At 47.3% G+C, this 24,236-nt stretch overlaps 1 protein-coding gene across 1 annotated transcript in view; it reads left to right on the plus strand.

Moving 5' to 3' along the window:
• Positions 1 to 8,520: 8,520 nt before the first annotated feature.
• The window catches only part of ALDH4A1 (aldehyde dehydrogenase 4 family member A1), a 34,502-nt gene continuing 18,786 nt past the window's right edge, over positions 8,521 to 24,236 (plus strand). The window contains 7 exon segments of the mRNA XM_073601533.1: positions 8,521 to 8,844; positions 15,693 to 15,786; positions 17,279 to 17,371; positions 17,811 to 17,858; positions 19,391 to 19,546; positions 19,671 to 19,820; positions 20,191 to 20,265. Coding sequence (XP_073457634.1) covers positions 8,804 to 8,844; positions 15,693 to 15,786; positions 17,279 to 17,371; positions 17,811 to 17,858; positions 19,391 to 19,546; positions 19,671 to 19,820; positions 20,191 to 20,265 — 657 coding nt within the window. The 5' untranslated portion in view covers positions 8,521 to 8,803.

Below are 24,236 nucleotides of genomic sequence, written 5' to 3' on the forward strand. Positions count from 1 at the left end.
TTAGTAACGTCCGATGACCGATATGTCATTTATTGGTTGGGTGACTTGCCCTGGGCTCTGTATGGCTTCTTTGCAGAAGACCAGGAAAAAGCTTGCTGCTGATTGGTCAGTTTTGGTGGGCTTTTCAGGAAAGCCCCAATGGAACGGCCCGATTGGCTGGTATTTAGCGGTACAGTGCCCAGCAGGGGGGTGTACATATGTAACAAAAGGGTGGTGAGTGGGATAATAATACTTGCATGTACGCAGCGCTTGGCGCTGTTTTCTGGTGGCTCATTGGGAACAAGCAAAGACTTGAAAAGTTACGAATAATAAATGTTATCTGTGGGGGGGAGGGGTTCTCTATAAGCTTAATTCTATTTATAAATGAAATCGTGTATATTCTATTTTTGTGAACAAAATCTTTTTAAAAAAAAAGAAAAAAAATGTTTTTTCTAACACTTTTTCTCTCCACTCAGTATTCCGGCACCATGTTATAAATCCATAGATAAGGCATGAATGAAGTCTGGGGACAGGAGGAATCGATCATCTGAGGATGTGTGCAGATTTCCTGCTGTAAAGAGATTATTGAGCCGCGTGCGGGAAAACGTTCGTACGCGGGAAGATCTTTATTTCTCACGGTACCCCATCTCTGTTGCTTCCTCCTTTTATCCTATTTATTAAAAAATATTTTACACAAATGCAATTTAGTGAGAAATTAAAACTTCCCGTGTGAGAGAGAGAGAGAGATCAGGAAACAGCGGAGGAACTAAAAGTCTCAGCATGTCTGAAGCGACATTCAAACGCACGGCTCAATAAACTCTTTACGGGTCCATCTACAAAACTCTTACAAAAAAAAAAGAAAAAAAGTTATTTTTATATTGTTAGATTTTAAATGTCAGCAGCAGATACGGGATTGTCCTTCTCCATAATTTACTGTATGAAGCTCCGCCTTTTATGGGCGGGAATTGTGAAAGCAAAAAAAACATTGAAAATGTGAAACATTTGCATCATCTGTGACCAATTCTATTGGTTGTTTCTTTGTATCCAAAAAAAATAAAATAAATTGTAGACTGACACTGGAGAATGTAAGAACCGAACCAACAAAGAGAAATCCTTATTTGTGTGTGTTTGTGTTTCTTGTTTTGTTTTGTATTTTTTTGTTTTGTTTTTTTTTTTTTTTTTTTTTCTTTTTTGACGACGTGATGTCCGATGTCTTCTATATACATTTTATTTCTGTTACCTTTTTTAGGTCTCTGTCTCATTCTATTTGTAATATATTAATGATTATCCCAGGTCAGAGAACGTAGACCTTTGTCCCTTCACAGATCCTGCAACCAGCTGTGCAGCGATTATTGACCCCCCCCCCTCCCCCGTCTGGCAATTTTTGAGCCACTGGGAAATCGCAAAACTCGATTGCAAGTAATTGCCAGAAGCTGTTTTAGAGGGGAACTTACTAATAGCCGGTTCACAGAACATGCAGTCCAGTGCGTTTTTTTTTTTTTTTAGTTTGGATAGTCTGGTTGCACAAGTACTCATGCAAAGGCACCGATACCTTTTATGGTGCAATTTGAGCCCATAAAAAAAATAAATAAATAAACAGGCTCAAATCGCACTGCAAACAATCACTTGCAATTTGAACAGGAATACAGTGTGATTTCCTTTTTGAATCGCACGCGGTTTCCCCCGCACCACTCCTGTGTTAACCTAGGCTTGTCATGGTGACTTCGGCCTGGGTTCACACAGGAGCAGTGTTGGGAATCGCACCGCATTTCTGTTCCAATCCTATGCGAGTGTTTGCAGTACGATTTGAGCCCATTCACTTTTTCGTATGGGCTCAAATCGCACCGCAAAGGTATTGGCGCCTACTTGACCGAAAGTATCAGTACTCGTACTGGCTGATTTAAAAAAAGTAATCTGGTATCGGTGCATCCCTGTTGGATATTAGGTCATATGGTTTCCAATGTCAAAGGTCACACCACTGCGGTCAGTTCCAGAAGAAAAAGATAAGCAGAACATGCTGCATTTTTTTTTTTTTTTTTGCACTGAACTGGAATGTAGTAAAAACTCAATCATCAATATAGTAAATACTAAATAGTATATATTTATACTATAAATATACATAAAAAAAAATCAAAAATACACTGGAACGCACATTTCCTTATTTAGGAACACATCAAAAACACGCATTCAGAAACGCACCCGGACTGCGTGTCTGTGGGGTGAACCGGCCCTAAAACTGGAGCGGCTGTCCATGGCAACCAATCCGCTTCTTTTTAATTTTCAAAGCTTAAAGTGAACAAGCTGAAGGTGGAAGCTGATTGGCTGCTATGCAGAGATGCTTCACAGTCCATCTGCTCCGGTTTTAGGAAACTTGCCGGCTCTTTAAGATCCGTTTTTCTGCCGCCGGCAGACATTAAATGCAGAGCTGCTGGCCGCACACAAACCATGCATATTTATTGAGCCTGTATAGATATATAGAATATATATATATATATATATATATATATATATATATATATATATATATATATATATATATGGCTATAAAGATTATTAACACATTTTATTATCTCTGTCCCGCCCCCAACGCCATGTCAGAATGGTGAAGATTGATGACTTGTGTCAAACCACCAACCCCCACCACAGCACTTAAAGGGGAACTCCGGGATTAGTCTACTGAAAAGGACTTTGGGAGGTGAGTGGAGGGATTTTGAGTCATTGCAATCATCTCGGTGCCCTTACCTCCCATTGTCCTTTCCAATGATTATTCCCAGAATTCTTCATTAAAGCCAAACAGATCCCTATATGTGTATACATTGGTTTCCTGTGTCTTGTGTGTGTATATAGAGTGTATGGGGGAGGGGGGTTTGTACAGGATGTATGTCATTGGTTATATTATTTGTTCAGTTTTATTCACCTTGTCCTTCAGCTTATCAGTATCTCTATTGTTGGGGGGGTATAGATAGATACATCCGCTCTCTGGCGGGGGCAGCGGCTGCACAATATTGTATAGAAAAGTGTTGTTGCTCCCCCTCAATGTAGAGCAGTCATTGGTTGGGGATGTCTTGTTGCACCCCTATGTAGGATAGTCGCTGGTGGGGATGTCTTGTTGCCCGCCCCCCCCCCCCCATAGTACAGTCATTGGTGGGGATGATTTGTTGCACCCCCCCCCCTCCTCTCCCCCATGTGTAGGGCAGTCATTGGTGGGGATGATTTGTTGCACCCCCCCTCCCCTCCCCCATGTGTAGGGCAGTCATTGGTGGGGATGATTTGTTGCACCCCCCCCTCCCCTCCCCCATGTGTAGGGCAGTCATTGGTGGGGATGTCTTGTTGTGTCACCCTGGTATAGGACAGCCTTTGATGGGGATTTGGTACTTTTATCTTTGTTAAAAAAGAAAACTTTCAATAAATGCCAAAACTCTGGAACTTGTGTTGTCTTCTCTTTCCTTTTTTTTTTTTTTCTCTAAAATGTACACTGATTGGATGAAATGCTCACTCTTTATGTAAGCCACACAATGCTGCAGGTCCGGTAATAGGAAGTGCAACAGCATCGCCTGGGGCTCCAACCAGGCCACGCCTCCCAACACGTTTCGCTCCGCCCCTGGAGCTTAGTCATGGGGATGGAGACTCCCTGTCCTTATGACTAAGCTCCAGGGGTGGAGTGAAACACTTTTGGGGGCGTGGCCTGGTTGGAGTCCCAGGTGGGGCTGTTGCACTTCCTTATACTGGCCCTGCAGTATTGTGTGGCTTACGTGAAGAGCCTGAGTATTGGTTGTATGGTCATACACTTTTCGTACAAACCAATGCTCAGGCTCTTCATGTAAGCCACACAATGCTGTAGGTCAGATTGTAAAGTGAATGGTGAGCCTGTCCTGAGGACAATCTCCGACTGCAGTAAAACCCGCCAGGGGCTCTAATCCTTCCAAAGACTTGGCCACACATACACACCTCTGTGTAATATTACAAGACAAAAATGAAGTGTCAAACAATGGAACGCAATCATCCCGTGTAAAGTCACAGAGAGTGGAGTTCCTGGTTTGCAGCCCCCCCGATACAGGTTTGGGAGGTTCCTATACTATAAATCTCCAATCAACCCAAATTTGGTACTTGAAAGGAAGTACAAGCCGTGTTACCCTTGAAGCTGAACTCTGGGTACATTCACCAAAAGCACCATACTATCCCATTATGACCAGTAACACACTTCCTGTCCTGGGGTGACAACACTCACTTGCTGTATCCTATAGAGGAGTGGTGTAGTCTCCATGGTAAAGGACTACAGAACACCTCCACTCTCTATAACAGGGGTCTCCAAACTTTCTAAACAAAGGGCAGTTAACCGGACGGACGGACTAGAAATGCCATGCTGTCAATGGGAGGAAGCAATACCCCATCACTGGTTTTAATGGGAGAAATAGTGCCCTATTGCTGGTGTCATTGGAAGGAATAGTGCCCCATCATTGGTGTCAGTGGGAGGAATAGTGCCCCATCATTGGTGTCAGTGGGAGGAATAGTGCCCCATCATTGGTGTCAGTGGGAGGAATAGTGCCCCATCATTGGTATCAGTGGGAGGAATAGTGCCCCATTATTGGTGTGAGTGGGAGGAATAGTGCCCCATCATTGGTGTCAGTGGGAGGAATAGTGCCCCATCATTGGTGTCAGTGGGAGGAATAGTGCCCCATCATTGGTATCAGTGGGAGGAATAGTGCCCCATTATTGGTGTGAGTGGGAGGAATAGTGCCCCATCATTGGTGTCAGTGGGAGGAATAGTGCCCCATCATTGGTGTCAGTGGGAGGAATAGTGCCCCATCATTGGTATCAGTGGGAGGAATAGTGTCCCATCAGTGGGAGGAGAAATGCCCCATTATTGGTGTCAGTGGGAGGAATAGTGCCCCATCATTGGTATCAGTGGGAGGAATAGTGCCCCATCATTGGTATCAGTGGGAGGAATAGTGCCGTAAGGGCCAGATAAAGGCAAGCAAAGGGCCGCATCCAGGCCACAGTTTGGAGACCACTGCTCTATAACATAGTGTTTGTTGTGCTGTTGTCCTCGTGGATAGCTGAGAACAATGTAAATGATAGAAGTGTAGCCCAGCTAACAGGTGTGTGTTTTTTTTTTTTTTTTTTTTAAATGAGATAAAAGCAAACAATCCCATTTGGGGTGTTTAACAAACTGAAGATCAGATAGGAGATCATTGTTGGTTACACTCACCATTTATCTGCCTTGTTATCTGCCTGGCAGTTCAATGACTTCACACAATAGTGAAAACCAACAACAGTCATCATTCACAATGGCGCGGACCCCCATAATGAGGATCACTGCAATTAGCATTTAATAGACAATTGGGGGGGAGGGGGGGGTTGTAAGAGAAGAACAAACGTCTCACCCCAGGGGGGGATTGTTTGGTTTCTCCCCATGCATGGAAATGTGCAAAAGCACCGTGTGGTTCCAGAAAAGGATCAGAGATGGTTTCCTGCAGGTACAGCAGCCTGTTCAAGTGAACCCCCCCTCCCCTCCCCCTGCAGCGAAGGCACTGATGTGTACCTAACCCCAGGTGGGTATCTCTATCTGAGGATCACAGCCAGCATTGCCATTGATCATGGTTGTCCCTTATACAGAGAGTACACAATTGCAGGCTGGAGACCCGGTATATATGTGTGTGTGTATATATATATATATATATTAGACATGCTGTGTCTCTTCTTTGGAATGTACACTGTGCTGTGCATAAGTTACATCATGCCCAGTTTCTGAGACAAGGTCATCTAGAGCCTGGGGCAAACATGCCAAATTGCGCCCCTCCAAGATGTATGAGCATTATATGTCAGGCAAAAGTCTCCCACCTCCCCCCCAAAAAAAAGAAAATCAAAAACCAATCTGCATGCTTACCCCCTGAGCATAAATTCCCTCTCCCTCCAGTACAAATCTGCCCCCATCACAAATTCCCCCCCCCCACACCCCCCCAAAAAAAAGAAGAAATCGCCTTCCTAGCACCACTAATCCTCTACTCCTCAAATTTCCCCTCCAAGCACAAATCCCCCCACTCCAAATTCCCCTCCCCTAATATCCTATCCTAGCACGGACACCCCCTCCCCCCCAATTTCCATTCCTTCAATCATCCCTACTAGAACAAGCCCCCCACCCCCCAAAAATAAAATATAAACATATATTTCCTCTCTACCATATTACTTTTATAGCAGAAACTCCCCAATTCCCCCCTCCCAACATAAATCCCGCCCCAAATTACTACTCCTAGAACACCTCCCTAAAAAAAAAAAAAAAAAAAAAATTTGACCCTCTGCCATCCCCCAAATTCCCCTTCTCAACACAAATCCCCCTCCCTCCTCACATGATACCACAGTGCCCCGGGCAGCCGCTTCTCCTGCCCCAGATAAATCCACTTTCTGTGCATCAAATGCTTTTTTCAAACCCAGATATTTCCTTGTAAAATTACAGTCACCTTATATCATAGAGAACACAGAGGTGGGATGGGGCCTAGCAGGCTCCACCCACTACAGAAAACAACAAGAGGGGGCGGAGACATGACCAGTCCCCCTGCACAAGGAGAGAGATCAGCACTGGGCGGTCTTTATTACAGGAAGTCTCACACTGGATGACTGCACAGATCTGAGAGGATAACACAAAGATCACACATGATGAATGGATTTAGACGAGATTTGCTGATCCTGAATTTCACGATTATAAATATACAGGAAACGCCCACACAGAAGAAGGTGCAATAGTAGTTCATGGTGGATTATTGCACAGATCTGAAGAAGTGCACAAAGGTCGCCAATAATCAAATTCTAACACATTTTTCTTGTATTTAGACAATATTTGCTTATCCCGACGTTCACAGATTACAGTCATAAACATAGGGGTGTGCACAGGGTGTGCCAGGTGTGCCTGGGCACAACCTACCCACTCTGTGTATCGCATATTGTTCCTGTTTAGACCCCTGATATTTCACCAAATGAAAAAATATTCAGTTTTTTTTTTCTGCTAAAAAATTAAAAATAAATCCTAAAAAAAAAAATAAAAAAAAATAAAAAACCACTGCCCTACTGACAACAATCTGCAATTATGACTCCACCCACCGCTCTACTGAGACTGTCGAGATTATATATATATATATATATATATATATATATATATATATATATATATATATATATATATATATACACACACACACACACACACGCACGCACGCAAGCAAGCAAGCAAATGTGTTTAAGCTTTGCGGTGGACACACCTATGGTCATATACATAGGTGCCAAGGACCCCCCCCAGCTTTTATGTTTATTTTTTTTATTGAAGGGGTATGGAAAAGGTGCCGATTGTCATCGTCCAATCACTACTCCCCCCAATCTTTCCTGGTCTGCAGGTGATGAGAGAGATGGGTGGTCAGTGTGATCTCCGCTCCTCAGGGGTCCATTCACACTGATGGAGGGGGATGCAATGCATTGTTGACGGTCTTCTAAGTGAACAGACAGTCCAAAGTGCAGAATATCCTCTGGGATTAGTTCCCATCGGTGCCACTTGTCATGAGATCTGACAGATCAAAGTCGCATCCTATTTGTGGCTATGGAACCGTTCAAATCAGTGCGACTCCGACTTGCACCGACTTTGAAAAGGTTCCTGCTTTTTGTCGATTTCATGTGCGACTCTCATTGACATCCGCGCATGAAGTCGCACAGATGTCGGAAAGCCGCACATGAAAACGCACTGACCGGCATTTGGTGTGAACCGGAGCTTACAGGGCAAAAAAAAAAAAATAGTACAACACGCCACCAAAAAACGCACAACCGCACATAGGAGCCCAAAGAAAGAAGGAAGTGACCTCAAAGGACAAACGCAGATGGAATACCGCGTGAAATGCACATAGAAATGCATCAAATGCGTGCAAATGTATGAAAAAAACACGCAGTGCATGCCCTTTTTGTGGTGTGAATGGGCCCTTATATTATTATATTTATAGTTTATTATTATATTTATATTTGATTATTATATTATTTTAGTATATTATTATATATTTTATTTGATATATTATTATATTATTATTCTAGTCATATATAATAGTCACATGATTGTACACACAATGTAACACTTTACATAAGATACAATGTATCTCCTATACACTGCACCATCAGACACGCCCCCTCCATGTGCTGCCACACAGCGCCCCCTACCGCCCCTCCCCTTATCTGCACAGCACTGGCAGCAAACGAGGGCGTCTCCCCTAACCAGCTTTCCCATTGGTTAGAAACTCCCCAGGATCCCCTGTGATTGGCTGCACACGTACCAGCCTTTGGTTGTCCCACATACCGATCCCTTCACCCCCCCCCCCCCCCATTCCTCACCGGGCGGGCAGGATGGGCGGTCCGTGTCTTATATAAAAGTCAGATAAAGATATACAATGATAAATCCGGGGTACAGAGAAAACAGAGGACAATCCATTACATAACCCCCCCATCTGTATAATGGTTCAGTCCGAGACTGAGCGGTCAGAGAAAGGAGCTCTGTGATTGGTCGGCTGCTGACATTTCCTTATCTGATACATTGTATGCTGTGAAGGAGAACAGAGAGATCCGACCAATCCACAGCCTGTCCTCTGTACCCTCCCACCTATCAGAGAAGAGGACGCCTGCCAGCCCCTCCCCTCATCTCCCCGATATATAAATTATCATCATTATATTATCCGGACTGTCTACTACTCCCCGCCCCCTCCCCTCATCCAACCAACAGGGAGCGGTGTTACATGCCAGGCTCCTCCCCCCTAGGGTGCCTAGAGAAGGTGAGAACACCCGGACACATCCTGGAGTCATGCTGCATGTGAGGAGGCTGGTGACCCGCTCCTGTGCGGGGTGAGTATCCCCCTCCCCCCCTCTATAGACTGACACACACCCCCATCAGTGACCCCCCCCTATAGACTGACACCCCCCATCAGTGACCCCCCCCTTCTATAGACTGACACCACCCCATCACTGATCCCCCCCCCTTCTATAGACTGACACCCCCCCATCACTGATCCCCCCCCTTCTATAGACTGACACCCCCTTCCCCCTCATCACTGATCCCCCCACCACTACCCCCCTTCTATAGACTGACACCCCCCATCACTGATCCCCCCCCCTTCCCCCCTCATCACTGATCCCCCCACCACTACCCCCCCTCTATAGACTGACACCCCCTCATCACTGATCCCCCCCCCTTCTATAGACTGACACCCCCTTCCCCCTCATCACTGATCCCCCCACCACTACCCCCCCCTCTATAGACTGACACCCCCCATCACTGATCCCCCCCTCTATAGACTGACACCCCCTCATCACTGATCCCCCCCCCTTCTATAGACTGACACCCCCCATCACTGATCCCCCCTTCTATAGACTGACACCCCCCCCTCATCACTGATCCCCCCACCACTACCCCCCCTCTATAGACTGACACCCCCCATCACTGATCCCCCCCCCCTCTATAGACTGACACCCCCCCTCATCACTGATCCCCCACCACTACCACCCCCTCTATAGACTGACACCCCCCTCATCACTGATCCCCCCCCTTCTATAGACTGACACCCCCTTCCCCCTCATCACTGATCCCCCCACCACTACCCCCCCCTCTATAGACTGACACCCCCCTCTATAGACTGACACCCCCTCATCACTGATCCCCCCCCTTCTATAGACTGACACTCCCCCTCATCACTGATCCCCCCCCCCTTTCTATAGACTGACACTACCCCTCATCACTGATTCCCCCCCCCCTTCTATAGACTGACACTACCCCTCATCACTGATTCCCCCCCCCCTCTATAGACTGACACTCCCCCTCATCACTGATCCCCCCCCCTTCTATAGACTGACACCCCCCTCTATAGACTGACACCCCCTCATCACTGATCCCCCCCTTCTATAGACTGACACCCCCCCTCATCACTGATCCCTCCCCTTCTATAGACTGACACCCCCCATCACTGATCCCCCCCTTCTATAAACTGAACCCCCCCCCTCATCACTGATCCCTCCCCTTCTATAGACTGACACCCCCCCCCCATCACTGATCCCCCCTCCCCCTTCTATAGACTGACATCCCCCCCATCACTGATCCCCCCTTCTATAGACTGACACCCCCCCTCTTCACTGATTTCCCCCCCTTATATAAACTGAACCCCCCCCCTCATCACTGATCCCCCCCTTCTATAGACTGCCCCCCATTACTGATCCCCCCACTTCTATAGACTGCCACCCCCCCCCCCATCACTGATCCCCCCCCCTTCTATAGACTGAAACCCCCCCTCATCACTGATCCCCCCCCTTCTATAGACTGACACCCCCCATCACTGATTCCCCCCCCTTCTATAGACTGACACCCCCCATCACTGATCCCCCCCTTCTATAGACTGACACCCCCCCCTCATCACTGATCCCCCCCTTCTATAGACTGACATCCCCCCTCATCACTAACACCCCCCTCATCACTGATCCCCCCCTTCTATAGACGGACACCCCCTTCCCCCCCATCACTGACCCCCCCTTCTATAGACTGACTGCCTATTCCTATACTGTGTCCATATACTGCCCTTCCATGCTGTGCCCATGTACTGCCCCCCACTGTGCCCATGTTCTGCCCTCCCCATATACTTCCCTTCCATGCTGTGCCCATATACTGCCCTCCTCCCCGTACCCATATACTGCCCCTCCATGCTGTGCCCATATACTGCCCTTCCATGCTGTGCCCATATACTGCCCTCCCCCACTGTGCCCATATACTGCCCTCCCCCCGTACCCATATACTGCCCCCTTACCCATATACCACCCTCCTATACTATGGCCATATACTGCCTTTCCCCGCTGTGCCCATATACTGCCCTTCCATGCTGTGCCCATGTACTGCCCTCCCCTGTGTGCCCATGAACTGCCCTCCCCCGTACCCATATACTGCCCTTCCATGATGTGCCCATATACTGCCCTCCTCTCCGTACCCATATACTGCCCCCCTTACCCATGTACCACTCTCCTATACTATGCCCATATACTGCCTTTCCCTGCTGTGCCCATATACTGCCCTTCCATGCTGTGCCCACATACTGCCCTCCCCTGCTGTGCCCAGTTGCTGCCCTCCATGCTGTGCCCATATACTGCCTTTCTATTTCTGTGTCCATATACTGTCCTCCCCCACTGTGCCCATATACTGCCCTCCCCCATACCCATATACTGCCCTTCCATGCTGTGCCCAATATACTGCCCTCCTCCCCGTACCCATATACTGCCCCTCCACCATGTGCCCATATAATGCCCCCCTTACCCATATACCGCCCTCCTATACTGTGCCCATATACTGCCCTTCCATGCTGTGCCCATATACTGCCCTTCCATGCTGTGCCCATATACTGCCGTTCCATGCTGTGCCCATATACTGCCCTCCTCCCCCTTACCCATATACTGCCCTCCCCCCTTACCCATATACTGCCCTCCCATGCTGTGCCCATATACTGCCCTCTGCCGCTGTGCCCATATACTGCCCTCCGTCGCTGTGCCCATATACTGCCCTCTGCCGCTGTGCCCATATACTGCCCTCTGCCGCTGTGCCCATATACTGCCCTCCGCCGCTGTGCCCATATACTGCCCTTCCATGCTGTGCCATATACTACCCTCCTATACTGTGCCCATATACTGCCCTTCCATGCTGTGCCTATGTACTGCCCTCCCCCCGTACATATATACTGCCCTTCCATGCTGTGCCAATATACTGCCCTCCTCCCCATATTAATATACTGCCCTCCCCCGTGTGCCCATATACTACCCCCCTTACCCATATACTGCCCTCCTATACTATGCCCATATACTGCCTTTCCCCGCTTTGCTCATATACTGCCCTCCCCCGCTGTGCCCATATACTGCCCTCCCCCGCTGTGCCCATATACTGCCCTTCCATGCTGTGCCCACACCAGCTGCAGGAACATGCAGATCCCCGGTGATGTACGGCCCTCTGCGGCTGTGTGAATGGGGCTGTACCCGGTGATCCTGTCCTAGAGTGATCCTGGTACCGGACTACAGAACACCAAATCTCCATAACACAGGGGAGGTGTTCTATAGTCCAAGGAGAGAATCGGGAACAATTTAATATTAGCCATCAGAGGCAGAGAGCACAGGAAGTGATGAGCTGACAAGATTTCTGGCAGGATCAGCAGGCACTTGTTATATGGAACTGATACAGCAAAGGTCTTTCTAAATGGGAGCAAATAAGAGGAGTTCATTGTTCAGGTTTCCATCCACCTCACAGCAGGGGAGGGGGAGGGGATGACAAGAGTTCATTGTGCTTCCATGGGGGGCAATTTCTACATTGCTGTGTTATCACATTCACCGAATACGCAAATCAACATTGAATATATCAACATCGATATATATAGAATATAAAACTTGCTTTGCAGCTCCCTTTTTCTGCTTGAAACCTCCACCTGATCCCTCCCCAAAGGGGCGGAGTCACCACTCTGAGTTTTATAACATTTGGTCACGGCTAAAAAAGTCCTCATGATAATAATGTGAAAAGGAGACAGCAGCTCCACCTGCTGGCTGGACCAGAGACTACATGTGCAATATTTCATATTTACACAAAACTAAATATTTATTGTTTTATCCCGGATCAGTGAATGTGTACAAAACAAATCCATTTCCTTCCCACCGAGGTTCGGGACGGGCTATTGGGGGCATTGTGTTGGACATCCGGCTCCGGGGATTTATCTATCATAATGAGGGAACTATGGGCTGAGTCAGCTGACATGTTATCACCCCATTGTTGTCTTCTAGACTGTGCTGACACAATAGATATCTTTGATATGTTTGTTTCTCCTAATGAACCTCGGGAGGTTCAGTCCTCCAGGCACCAGCAGAGCGGCAGAACTGGTTCCCACCACCCTCCCAGTGTGCTGTGCTGACACCGCAGAACCCGACCGGTGTCACCGCTGACACCATCGGGATGAGAAGCCCCAGGCTTCATGAACACGTGAGCTGTCCATGAGTAATGTCCGCCAAAAAATGTGTTCGTTTTTCGTTTTATTCGTTTTTTGTTTCAGAAACTTGAAAATTCGAGAATTTGAGAATTCAAAAATAAGAAAGAAAACCCAAAAATTCAAAATAATAACAAATAATAACTATTCAATTACAGGTATTGGAATTTTTCTTTCAAATTTGCCTGTTAGTGAACGTAACAAATATGAATTTATCCGAAGTTACAAATTATCCGAAATAGCGAATGCCGCATCTAAACAAATGGAACGGAAGAAAATAATAAATAACAATTATAATAGCGTATTATTATTATGATTATTAATTTGTTACGTTCCATTCGTTTAGATACGGCATTCGTTATTTCGTAACTTCGGATAAATTCGCATTCTTTGCGTTCACTAACAGCCAAATTTGAAAGGAAATTCCAATACCTATAAATTTAACAGGTAGTAATAGTTACCGTAAGTTATTATTAGTCGTTATTCAGATTTTCGTTCCTTTTTTCTGATTTTTTGTTCTTTTGAATTTTCGGATTTCCAAATTTTAGAATTTCCGAGTTGTCGAATTTCCGAATAATCGGAAAAATTCGGAAATTCTAAAACTCGGATATTTCTGAGTGAACGAATTTGTCTAAATTCGTTAAAAGAACGATTTCGGAATGAAACGAATTGCACATGTCCGCTACTCACAGGTTTATGTCTGGGGTGGCATCATTGGGACAGACACTCCGCAGAGAGCACAGGAGTCATATCTGCAGACCACTGGCTGCTCCTTATAGGCCGACTCCACCATTTGTACACACACAAAAAAAACTAAACTAAATGCTCCCATATAATAAATAAATATATATATATATATATATATATATAAAAAAACATGTTGCGCTGTCCACATAAAAATGTGAATCAGACAAATTTTATATTCTATTGTAAAAAATATATAAGAAAAATCAAAGTCCGTAAAGGTGATATTGCACCCAGTGCTTAGAATATAAAAAATATATTTTAACCTGATCCCAGGACCTATCAAGGTCTATACTCACACCTGTGAGCTTTATTACCCCTCACATTAGGTGTAGATCATCTTGATTTATCCAGCCTCCTTGTGGGGGACTGTTGGTGAAAACGAGCCAAAATTAACCACAGGGTATCCACAGAAGCCGATCCAACCATAGATCATACAAGAAAAGGAAACCACATTGCGCAGCGTTCAGATTAAAAAAAAAAAAAAAAAAAAGGACTTACGACGAAACTGTAATCACAGGTCCTAGCACTTTCACGAGCGTGATGACGTCACCGCTATGTCCTGCCCTGTACGTTTCGTCTGAATAGACATTTTTCTGTGAGGCATTATATAATAATTTTTAAAAAATGTGCATTTATTTTTTACATAGGAGCCTGAAAAGCATCGCAACCAAGATCAGTGAATCACAGGTGCAATGCTCTGGCTCCTGCAGACTATTCCTGTGCAGCTGCTGGTTTGTAGCGAGATAATGACCTTCAGGTCAGCTCACTTCTGTTCCATTAAGAACTACAAGTCCCTCATCCCTATGAGTTTTCTCATTCACACTGCAGGCGCAGCCAGCGTGATGGTGAACTTCCAACACATGAGTCCAAGGCGTCCTGGACTAAACGCACGGGTCCAAGGCGTCCTGGACTAAACGCAGGGGTCCAAGGCGTCCTGGACTAAACGCAGGGGTCCAAGGCGTCCTGGACTAAACGCAGGGGTCCAAGGCGTCCTGGACTAAACGCAGGGGTCCAAGGCGTCCTGGACTAAACGCAGGGGTCCAAGGCGTCCTGGACTAAACGCAGGGGTCCAAGGCGTCCTGGACTAAACGCAGGGGTCCAAGGCGTCCTGGACTAAACGCAGGGGTCCAAGGCGTCCTGGACTAAACGCAGGGGTCCAAGGCGTCCTGGACTAAACGCAGGGGTCCAAGGCGTCCTGGACTAAACGCAGGGGTCCAAGGCGTCCTGGACTAAACGCAGGGGTCCAAGGCGTCCTGGACTAAACGCAGGGGTCCAAGGCGTCCTGGTCTAAACGCAGGGGTCCAAGGCGTCCTGGTCTAAACGCAGGGGTCCAAGGCGTCCTGGACTAAACGCAGGGGTCCAAGGCGTCCTGGACTAAACGCAGGGGTCCAAGACGGCCTGGACTAAACAAACGGGTCCAAGACGGCCTGGACTAAACAAACGGGTCCAAGACGGCCTGGACTAACAGGAATAGTAGAGAGGGAAAGACTAAAAAAAGAAATAAGAATTAAAAAGCAGATTCTCCGATTTAGAAGAAAGGTGCGATATTGTGTGACACTCCACGATTCAAAGAACTGAACTCCAATGAATGAAAGGGGCAGGGACAGACAGGCCAGGGAGGAAAGATCTAGATGATGCTGGACGTCCTCCAGCCAGGAAATGAGGCGGGGCTCTTTCTGACTTGCTGCAGCTTCTAATGCACAATGTGAGAAGCTCACAGTGTGCAGTGAAATCAGGGGAATCCTTTTCAGTCCAGGAGAGTAGCCGGTACAACTGTGAAAAACTGAAGGGGAAGCCGGGAGGATTTAATAACACAGAACCAGTTACAATAATGCCTGAGTTAGATCAAACGGCTTCCCCTTTAATAAATCCCAATGTCTTTGTTAATGAGGCCCAACAAAATCTCCATTAGATTATCAGTAAATCTCATCCTATATTTATTGTACCCCACAGACTACGATGGCATCACTGTGCAGCGGGAGAAGTAAAGAATGAGCCAATCCTGGAATTCAACCATGGCAGCCCCGAGAGAGCCGCTCTCCAGAAAGTAAGGACATCTGTAGGACTGTTATATATGGATAGTATATAGTGATATATAGGACCCTCCTAATATATAGGACTCTATTTACTAATTAGGTGACTTCTGAAGGCAATTGGTTCCACTAGATTTTAGTTAGGGGTATCAGAGTAAAGGGGCTGAATACAAATGCCCCCCCCCCCACACTTTTCACATATTTATTTGTATCATTTATCATTTTCCTTCCACTTCACAATTATGAGACACTTTGTGTTGGTCTATCACATAAAATCCCAATAAAATACATTTATGTTTTTGGTTGTAACATGACAAAATTTGGGAAATGTCAAGGGGTATGAATACTTTTTCAGGCACTGTATACGGACAGTATATAGTGACAAGGACCCCTCTCTCTCTCTCTCTATATATATATATATATATATATATATATATATATATATATATATATATATATATATATATATATATATATACATACTCTACTGTATATAGAGAGATCATTTCCTATTGGACACCAAGGATAATCAGCCTGCGCTGTGTACAGAGTAGGTTTTGCTGTCCTGCCTCACACAAGCACATTTCTGAGATGGGCGGTATTATACCTGGGAAGAATGAAGCAGACACAGCTGTGGGGTCACTCTAGTAATAATTAGCTCTGGAGACACTTTCCAGGTTCATCAGATGATTCCGTTCACCAAATTCCCAGCCAGATCCTGTAAATGATTCACCACCAATCCGCTGACTGCGCGTTCACCGTCACTGAACTGGACTGACACCTCCCCCCATCTGCTGGGGCTTTCAGTGATCTTTGTAACCTAAAGTGACCCTTTTCTATTTCTACACTTTATCTAAAAATTGGCTTTATTGCCCGCAAGGTGTTTCCTTTAGCCAGGGATCAGTGAATGGGGGGCATTGGCCAGGAGTCAGTGGATGAGGGCATTGGTCAAGGTTCAATGGATGGAGGCATTGGCCAGGGATCGGTGGATGGGGGCATTGGCTAGGGGTCAGTGAATGGGGGCATTGGTCAAGGGTCAATGGATGGGGGCATTGGTCTGAGGTCAGTAGATTGGGGCATTTATCAGAGGTCAGTAGATTGGGGCATTTATCAGAGGTCAGTAGATTGGGGCATTACTCAGGGGTCAATGGATGGGGGCATTGGTCTGAGGTCAGTAGATGGGGGCATTGGTCTGAGGTCAGTAGATGGGGGCATTGGTCTGAGGTCAGTAGATGGGGGCATTGGTCTGAGGTCAGTAGATGGGGGCATTTATCAGGGATCAGTGGATTGGGGCATTACTCAGGGGTCAATGGATGGGGGCATTGGTCTGAGGTCAGTAGATTGGGGCATTTATCAGAGGTCAGTAGATGGGGGCATTGGTCTGAGGTCAGTAGATGGGGGCATTTATCAGGGATCAGTGGATTGGGGCATTACTCAGGGGTCAATGGAATGGAGCATTGAGAAGTCACGGTCTGGTGTGCTCACCTAGCTTCTGTTCTGTGCCAGGCACTACATGAACTTAAAGACAAGACGGAGGAAATCCCGTGTGTGGTTGGAGGAGAAGCGGTGTGGACAAAAGATATCAGATACCAGGTTTCGGTAAGATTGATTTCTTTTAATCTTCTTGATTTTCAAAGTGCGATTCTCACGCGATTCTGCGTCTCGCACATAGACCATCCCAATCATTTGAATGGGCTGCCCTATGCACCTTTGTCACCCAGAAGAAGCTCCTGCTCCTTATTGGATGACAAGCTTCACGTGATGGCGTGTTTTTCCACCTAATTCTGAGGAGACTCCGATTGGCTAATACAAGAGATCACAAATGATCTGATAGTCCTCTGTTATATTTTATTTATTGTTATTTAGAAGAGCATTGAAGTTCCCACCGAGGTGCTGAGCTCCGCCCATGCATTGTATGGTGGGATACAACCTGGGGGGTATAAATACCGACATACGGAGGTGTGTGGTGTCACGGTTGCACAATGGTAATGAGACTTTTTTGGACACTTATCTCTGATGTTCTGTTATTTCATTTCAGCCGTTTAATCATTCACACAAAGTCGCCAAATACTGCTATGCAGACAAGGTAAGGATCCGGACTTCCCTCACACTGACCTCTTCTTAAGAGGTTTGCAAAGATTTCAAATGTTCCCTCAAAATGTTTCTTTTCACAGAGATGTCCAATGGTGGTCAGTAGGACCAATTCCCCCCCCCCCCTTACATTGGTGGTCAGTAGGACCAATGACCCCCTTAATTGGTGGTCAGTAGGACCAATTACCCCTTACATTGGTGGTCAGTAGGACCAATGCCTCCTTTACATTGGTGGTCAGTAGGACCATTGCCTCCTTTACATTGGTGGTCAGTAGGACCAATCCCCTCCCTTACATTGGTGGTCAGTAGAACCGATCCCCTCCCTTACATTGGTGGTCAGTAGAACCGACCCCCCCCCTTACATTGGTGGTCAGTAGGAACAATGCCCTCCCTTACATTGGTGGTCAGTAGGACCAAGGCCTCGTTTACACTGGTGGTCAGTAGGACCAATGCCTCGTTTACACTGGTGGTCAGTAGGACCAATGCCTCGTTTACACTGGTGGTCAGTAGGACCAATGCCTCGTTTACACTGGTGGTCAGTAGGACCAATGCCTCGTTTACACTGGTGGTCAGTAGGACCAATGCCTCGTTTACACTGGTGGTCAGTAGGACCAATGACTCCTTTACATTGGTGGTCAGTAGGACCAATGCCTCCCTTACATTGGTGGTCAGTAGGACCAATCCCCTCCCTTACAATGGTGGTCAGTAGGACCAATGCCTCCCTTACATTGGTGGTCAGTAGGACCAATCCCCTCCCTTACAATGGTGGTCAGTAGGACCAATGCCCCCTTACATTGGTGGTCAGTAGAACCGACCCCCCCCCCTTACATTGGTGGTCAGTAGGAACAATGCCCTCCCTTACATTGGTGGTCAGTAGGACCAATGCCTCGTTTACACTGGTGGTCAGTAGGACCAATGCCTCGTTTACACTGGTGGTCAGTAGGACCAATGCCTCGTTTACACTGGTGGTCAGTAGGACCAATGCCTCGTTTACACTGGTGGTCAGTAGGACCAATGCCTCCTTTACATTGGTGGTCAGTAGGACCAATGCCTCCCTTACATTGGTGGTCAGTAGGACCAATCCCCTCCCTTACATTGGTGGTCAGTAGGACCAATCCCCTCCCTTACATTGGTGGTCAGTAGGACCAATCCCCTCCCTTACAATGGTGGTCAGTAGGACCAATGCCCCCTTACAATGGTGGTCAGTAGGACCAATGCCCCCTTACATTGGTGGTCGGTAGCAACAGTGTAGAACAATGCAACTATATATAGACTATCCATCCCTGGGATTCTCAAAGTATTTCTTTGTGCTACAAATGTAACATTATTGCCCTCATTTCTACAGTTCTGGGGCAGATGTTGGCAGTCTATTAATATAAATGGTATAATCCAGTGGCAGAGCTGTGTAGATATCAGGTCTGGATGGACAGCGAGAGCTCCTCCCTTATCTGTGTATTTAGCGGCTTGCCTGGAATTCGGATCATTCTCTAAATGTACAAATAATGAGAACCGGAATCTCCGTCACAGGAACTCCTCAACAGAGCCATCAATGGCGCGTTATCCGCCCGCAAGGAGTGGGACCTGAAGCCGCCCGAGGACCGCGCACAGATTTTCTTCAAAGCCGCCGACCTTCTGAGTGGCCCCCGGAGAGCGGAGGTTCTGGCCAAGACCATGATTGGACAGGTAAGATAACCCTGACGATGGGTGGACGCCGCCCACTCTCTTCCCGTCCAATGGCGGGTTCACAGCCACCGGAAATGTCTGGATTTTATTATTTTTAATAAAATTATTATCATTATTTTTGTAGGGGAAAACCGTTATTCAGGCCGAAATAGACGCTGCCGCCGAGCTCATCGACTTTTTCCGATTCAACGCCAAGTACGCCTTGCAGCTGCAGCACGAGCAGCCAATCAGTGTGCCAATCAGTACCAACACTCTGGTGTACCGCGGCCTGGAGGTACCATACCATGCAGAGGTCATAGGTCATGGGGGGAGGGGACTAAAGGAATATAAGAAACACAATCAGAGTGCAGAATAGTAAAGCAGGTGGTGTTCACGTGTTTCATTCCATCGGGGGAGGGGGCAGTTGGGGAGTTTATGCTAGAAGGGGGGATTTGGAAGGGGAGGGTTTGTACTAGGTGGGATTTTTTTTCTTTGGCGGGGATTTGTGCTAGTAGGGATTATTGGGGGGTATTTATGGTGGGAGCGAAAATTTTGGGGAGGGGAAATGTGAGGGGTAGAGGATTTGTGCTGGGGGGGGGGGGGGGGGATTGAGCTGGGACGTTCTGTGCACTCATCTCATTGACTTCTGCTTTTCCCTCTGCTAGGGATTTATTGCTGCCGTCTCTCCGTTCAACTTTACTGCCATTGGGGGAAACTTGGCCGGGGCTCCAGCATTGATGGTAAGTGTACATTTACCGTACTGTCCTCATTACAACAAGATCCTAATTAAAGCAAAACTCCAGCAAATGAAAGAAACCTTTGAAGGTGAACCTCCCCCCCGGTCTCAAGTCTTTTGTAGACTCTAACAGGTTTTCTTCTAAGATTGTCCTGTATTTGTCTCCATCCATCTTCCCATCAACTCTGACCAGCTTCCCTGTCCCTGCTGAAGAAAAGCATCCCCACCACATGATGCTGCCACCACCATGTTTCACGGTGGGGATGGTGTGTTCAGGGTGATGTGCAGTGTTAGTTTTCCCCACACATAGCGTTTTGTTTTTAGGCCATAAAGTTGAATTTTGGTCTCGTGTGACCAGATCACCTTCTTCCACATGTTTGCTGTGTCCTCCACATGGCTCCTCGCAAACTACAAACAGGACTTCTTATGACTTTCTTTCACCAATGTCTTTCTTCTTGTCACTCTTCCATAAAGGGCAGATTTGTGGAGAACACGACTAATAGTTGTCCTGTGGACAGATTCTCCCACCTGAGCTGTGGATCTCTGCAGCTCCTCCAGAGTTACCATGGACCTCTTGGCTCTTCTCTGATGAATGCTCTCCTTGCCCGGCCCGGTCAGTTTAGGTGGACGGCCATGTCTTGGTAGGTTTGCAGTTGTGCCATACTCTTTCCATTTTCCGATGATGGATTGAACAGAGCTCCGTGAGATGTTCAAAGCTTGGGAGATTATTTTATAACCTAACCCTGCTTTATACTTCTCCACAACTTTATCCCTGACCTGTCTGGTGTGTTCCTTGGCCTTCATGATGCTGTTTGTTCACTAAGGTTCTCTAACAAACCTCTGAGGGCTTCACAGAACAGCTGTATTTATACTGAGATTAAATGACACACAGGTGGACTACTAATTAGGTGAATTCCGAAGGCAATTGGTTCCACTAGATTTTAATTAGGGGTATCATTAAAGGGGGGCTGAATACAAATGCCCCCCCCCCCCCACACACACTTTTCACATATATATTTGTATCATTTTCCTTCCACTTCACAATTATGTACCACTTTGTGTTGGTCTATCACATAAAATCCCAATAAAATAAATTTTTATGTTTTTGGTTGTAACATGACAAAATGTGGAGAATATCAAGGGGTATGAATACTTTTTCAAGGCACTGTAAGTCATACCATTTTATCTGCAGTCTTCTCTTTTCTACATCCATTCAAAGTCCAGAATTTATAAAGCTGGTCTGAGAATTAAAAAAAAAAAAAGGGGTCTGGGAGCTGATGTCACAATCTGCAGAGCTCAGTGAGAAGAGTTCTGAGAGCCAATTGGAGGGAAGGGACACACCCTCCTCCATGTCAGAGCTGAGGCTGTAAATCACAGGCTGTGTGCTGGAGCTCCCTCGCCTGTCACCTTTCATCTCTTGGAGCAGATGCGTGGTGTTGCCATTCTTTGTTAACTGCATTTTTGGAAAGAGAGTCGGGGGACTTCTTGCGTGTAGGACCACCCACCGAAAGAAATGGTCTGCCCTACATGCAACGCGCCTAGACGAGCCCCGCTCTCGGATGAACCTGTAGGCCTAAAACCTGGAGATCTTCTTCAGGTACGTCTGTGTGAACGCGGCCTCGGGCGCGGTTTTGGTGAATTCCTCCACCTTCAGAAAATCGAATTCTGGCAGAAGATAGAAAGAACTCAATTCCATTCACCTTTCCCCCTCGGATGTGAGGAGTAATTAGAGGACGTTTTCTGTTGTAAAACATGCGGCCGATAATCCCGACACATCAGATCAAATGTCGCCGCGTTCAGACGTAATCCTGAGACCATCGGCCATTCTTCTCACATATTTTATCAGTGTTTCATCCACGACGTGTTTTCAGGAGAGATAAAGAGAATCTAGAACTTTCTTCCGACAGGGAAGGATTGCCCCTCCCAGATAAATAGGGGTTAGGAAGGCAGCGCACTTTGTGGGGGAGGGGCGGGGTGATAATCGGGTTCAGGTGTTCTCTTTGAAGTCTCATGTCAGACACACAATAGGTGTTGGGGGTTATTAAACTGTTATTTGCAGGTGCGGTATTCTGCCGTCATATAATGAACCTGTAGAAGTCAGAAATGCGGCGAGATCATGGAGGAGCTGCCATTATCTGCCTGTCAGACGTCCTCTAATTACCATCCTTGATGTGTCGGTGTGATCAACGCGTTTCATGTCATTGTAGAACATGACAGTGAGAGGAAGACTTCAATAAGAAGCCTCTTCTACAAAGATTTACTTCACAAAAGCTCATTTTGTCTAAACTGGGGCTTCTCAATTCCAGTCAGCTGCATATCCCTGCATACGTCCTTCCCAATACCACCATATAACTCCGAACCGCCATCACCGTATAACTCCCAACCGCCATCACCGTATAACTCCCAACCGCCATCACCGTATAACTCCCAACCGCCATCACCGTATAACTCCCAACCGCCATCACCGTATAACTCCCAACCGCCATCACCGTATAACTCCCAACCGCCATCACCGTATAACTCCCAGCCGCCATCACCGTATAACTCCCAGCCGCCATCACCGTATAACCCCCAACCGCCATCACCGTATAACCCCCAACCGCCATCACCGTATAACTCCCAGCCGCCATCACCGTATAACTCCCATCCGCCATCACCGTATAACTCCCATCCGCCATCACCGTATAACTCCCATCCGCCATCACCGTATAACTCCCATCCGCCATCACCGTATAACTCCCATCCGCCATCACCGTATAACTCCCATCCGCCATCACCCTATAACTCCCAACCGTCTTCACCGTATAACTCCCAACCGTCATCACCATACCATTCCTACCCACTATCACCACATAACTCCTCTACAAGTCCAAACCCCCGTCACTGCATAACTCCTACCAGCCATCACCAAACAAGTCCTACCAGCCATCACCATACAAGTCCTACCCCCCCCCATCACCAAACAAGTCCTACCCCCCATCACCATACAAGTCCTACCCCCCCCCATCACCATACAAGTCCTACCCCCCCCATCACCATACAAGTCCTACCCCCCCCCCCCCATCACCATACAAGTCCTACCCCCCCATCACCATACAAGTCCTACCCCCCCATCACCATACAAGTCCTACCCCCCCCATCACCATACAAGTCCTACCCCCCCATCATCATACAAGTCTTACCTGCCATCATCATCCAAGTCCTACCCCCCCGTCACCATACAAGTCCTACCCCCCCGTCGCCATACAAGTCCTACCCCCCCGTCGCCATACAAGTCCTACCCACCCATCACCATACAAGTCCTACCTGCCATCATCATCCAAGTCCTACCCCCCCATCACCATACAAGTCCTCTTACCCCCCCCATCACCATACAAGTCCTACCCCCCCATCACCATACAAGTCCTACCCCCCCATCACCATACAAGTCCTACCCCCCCATCACCATACAAGTCCTCTTACCCCCCCCCATCACCATACAAGTCCTACCCCCCCATCACCATACAAGTCCTACCCCCCCATCACCATACAAGTCCTACCCCCCCATCACCATACAAGTCCTACCCCCCCATCACCATACAAGTCCTACCCCCCCATCACCATACAAGTCCTACCCCCCCATCACCATACAAGTCCTACCCCCCCATCACCATACAAGTCCTACCTGCCATCATCATCCAAGTCCTACCTGCCATCATCATCCAAGTCCCACCCCCCGTCACCATCCAAGTCCCACCCCCCGTCACCATCCAAGTCCCACCCCCCGTCACCATCCAAGTCCCACCCCCCGTCACCATCCAAGTCCCACCCCCCGTCACCATACAAGTCCCACCCCCCACCACCATACAAGTCCTACCCCCCATCACCATACAAGTCCCACCCCCCATCACCATACAAGTCCCACCCCCCATCACCATACCAGTCCTACCCGCCATTATAACACAACTCCCACCCGCTATTACCGCATAACTCCTA

This window comes from Aquarana catesbeiana, linkage group LG10, assembly GCF_042186555.1.
Source record: "Aquarana catesbeiana isolate 2022-GZ linkage group LG10, ASM4218655v1, whole genome shotgun sequence".
In the NCBI taxonomy this organism is placed as follows: domain Eukaryota; kingdom Metazoa; phylum Chordata; class Amphibia; order Anura; family Ranidae; genus Aquarana; species Aquarana catesbeiana.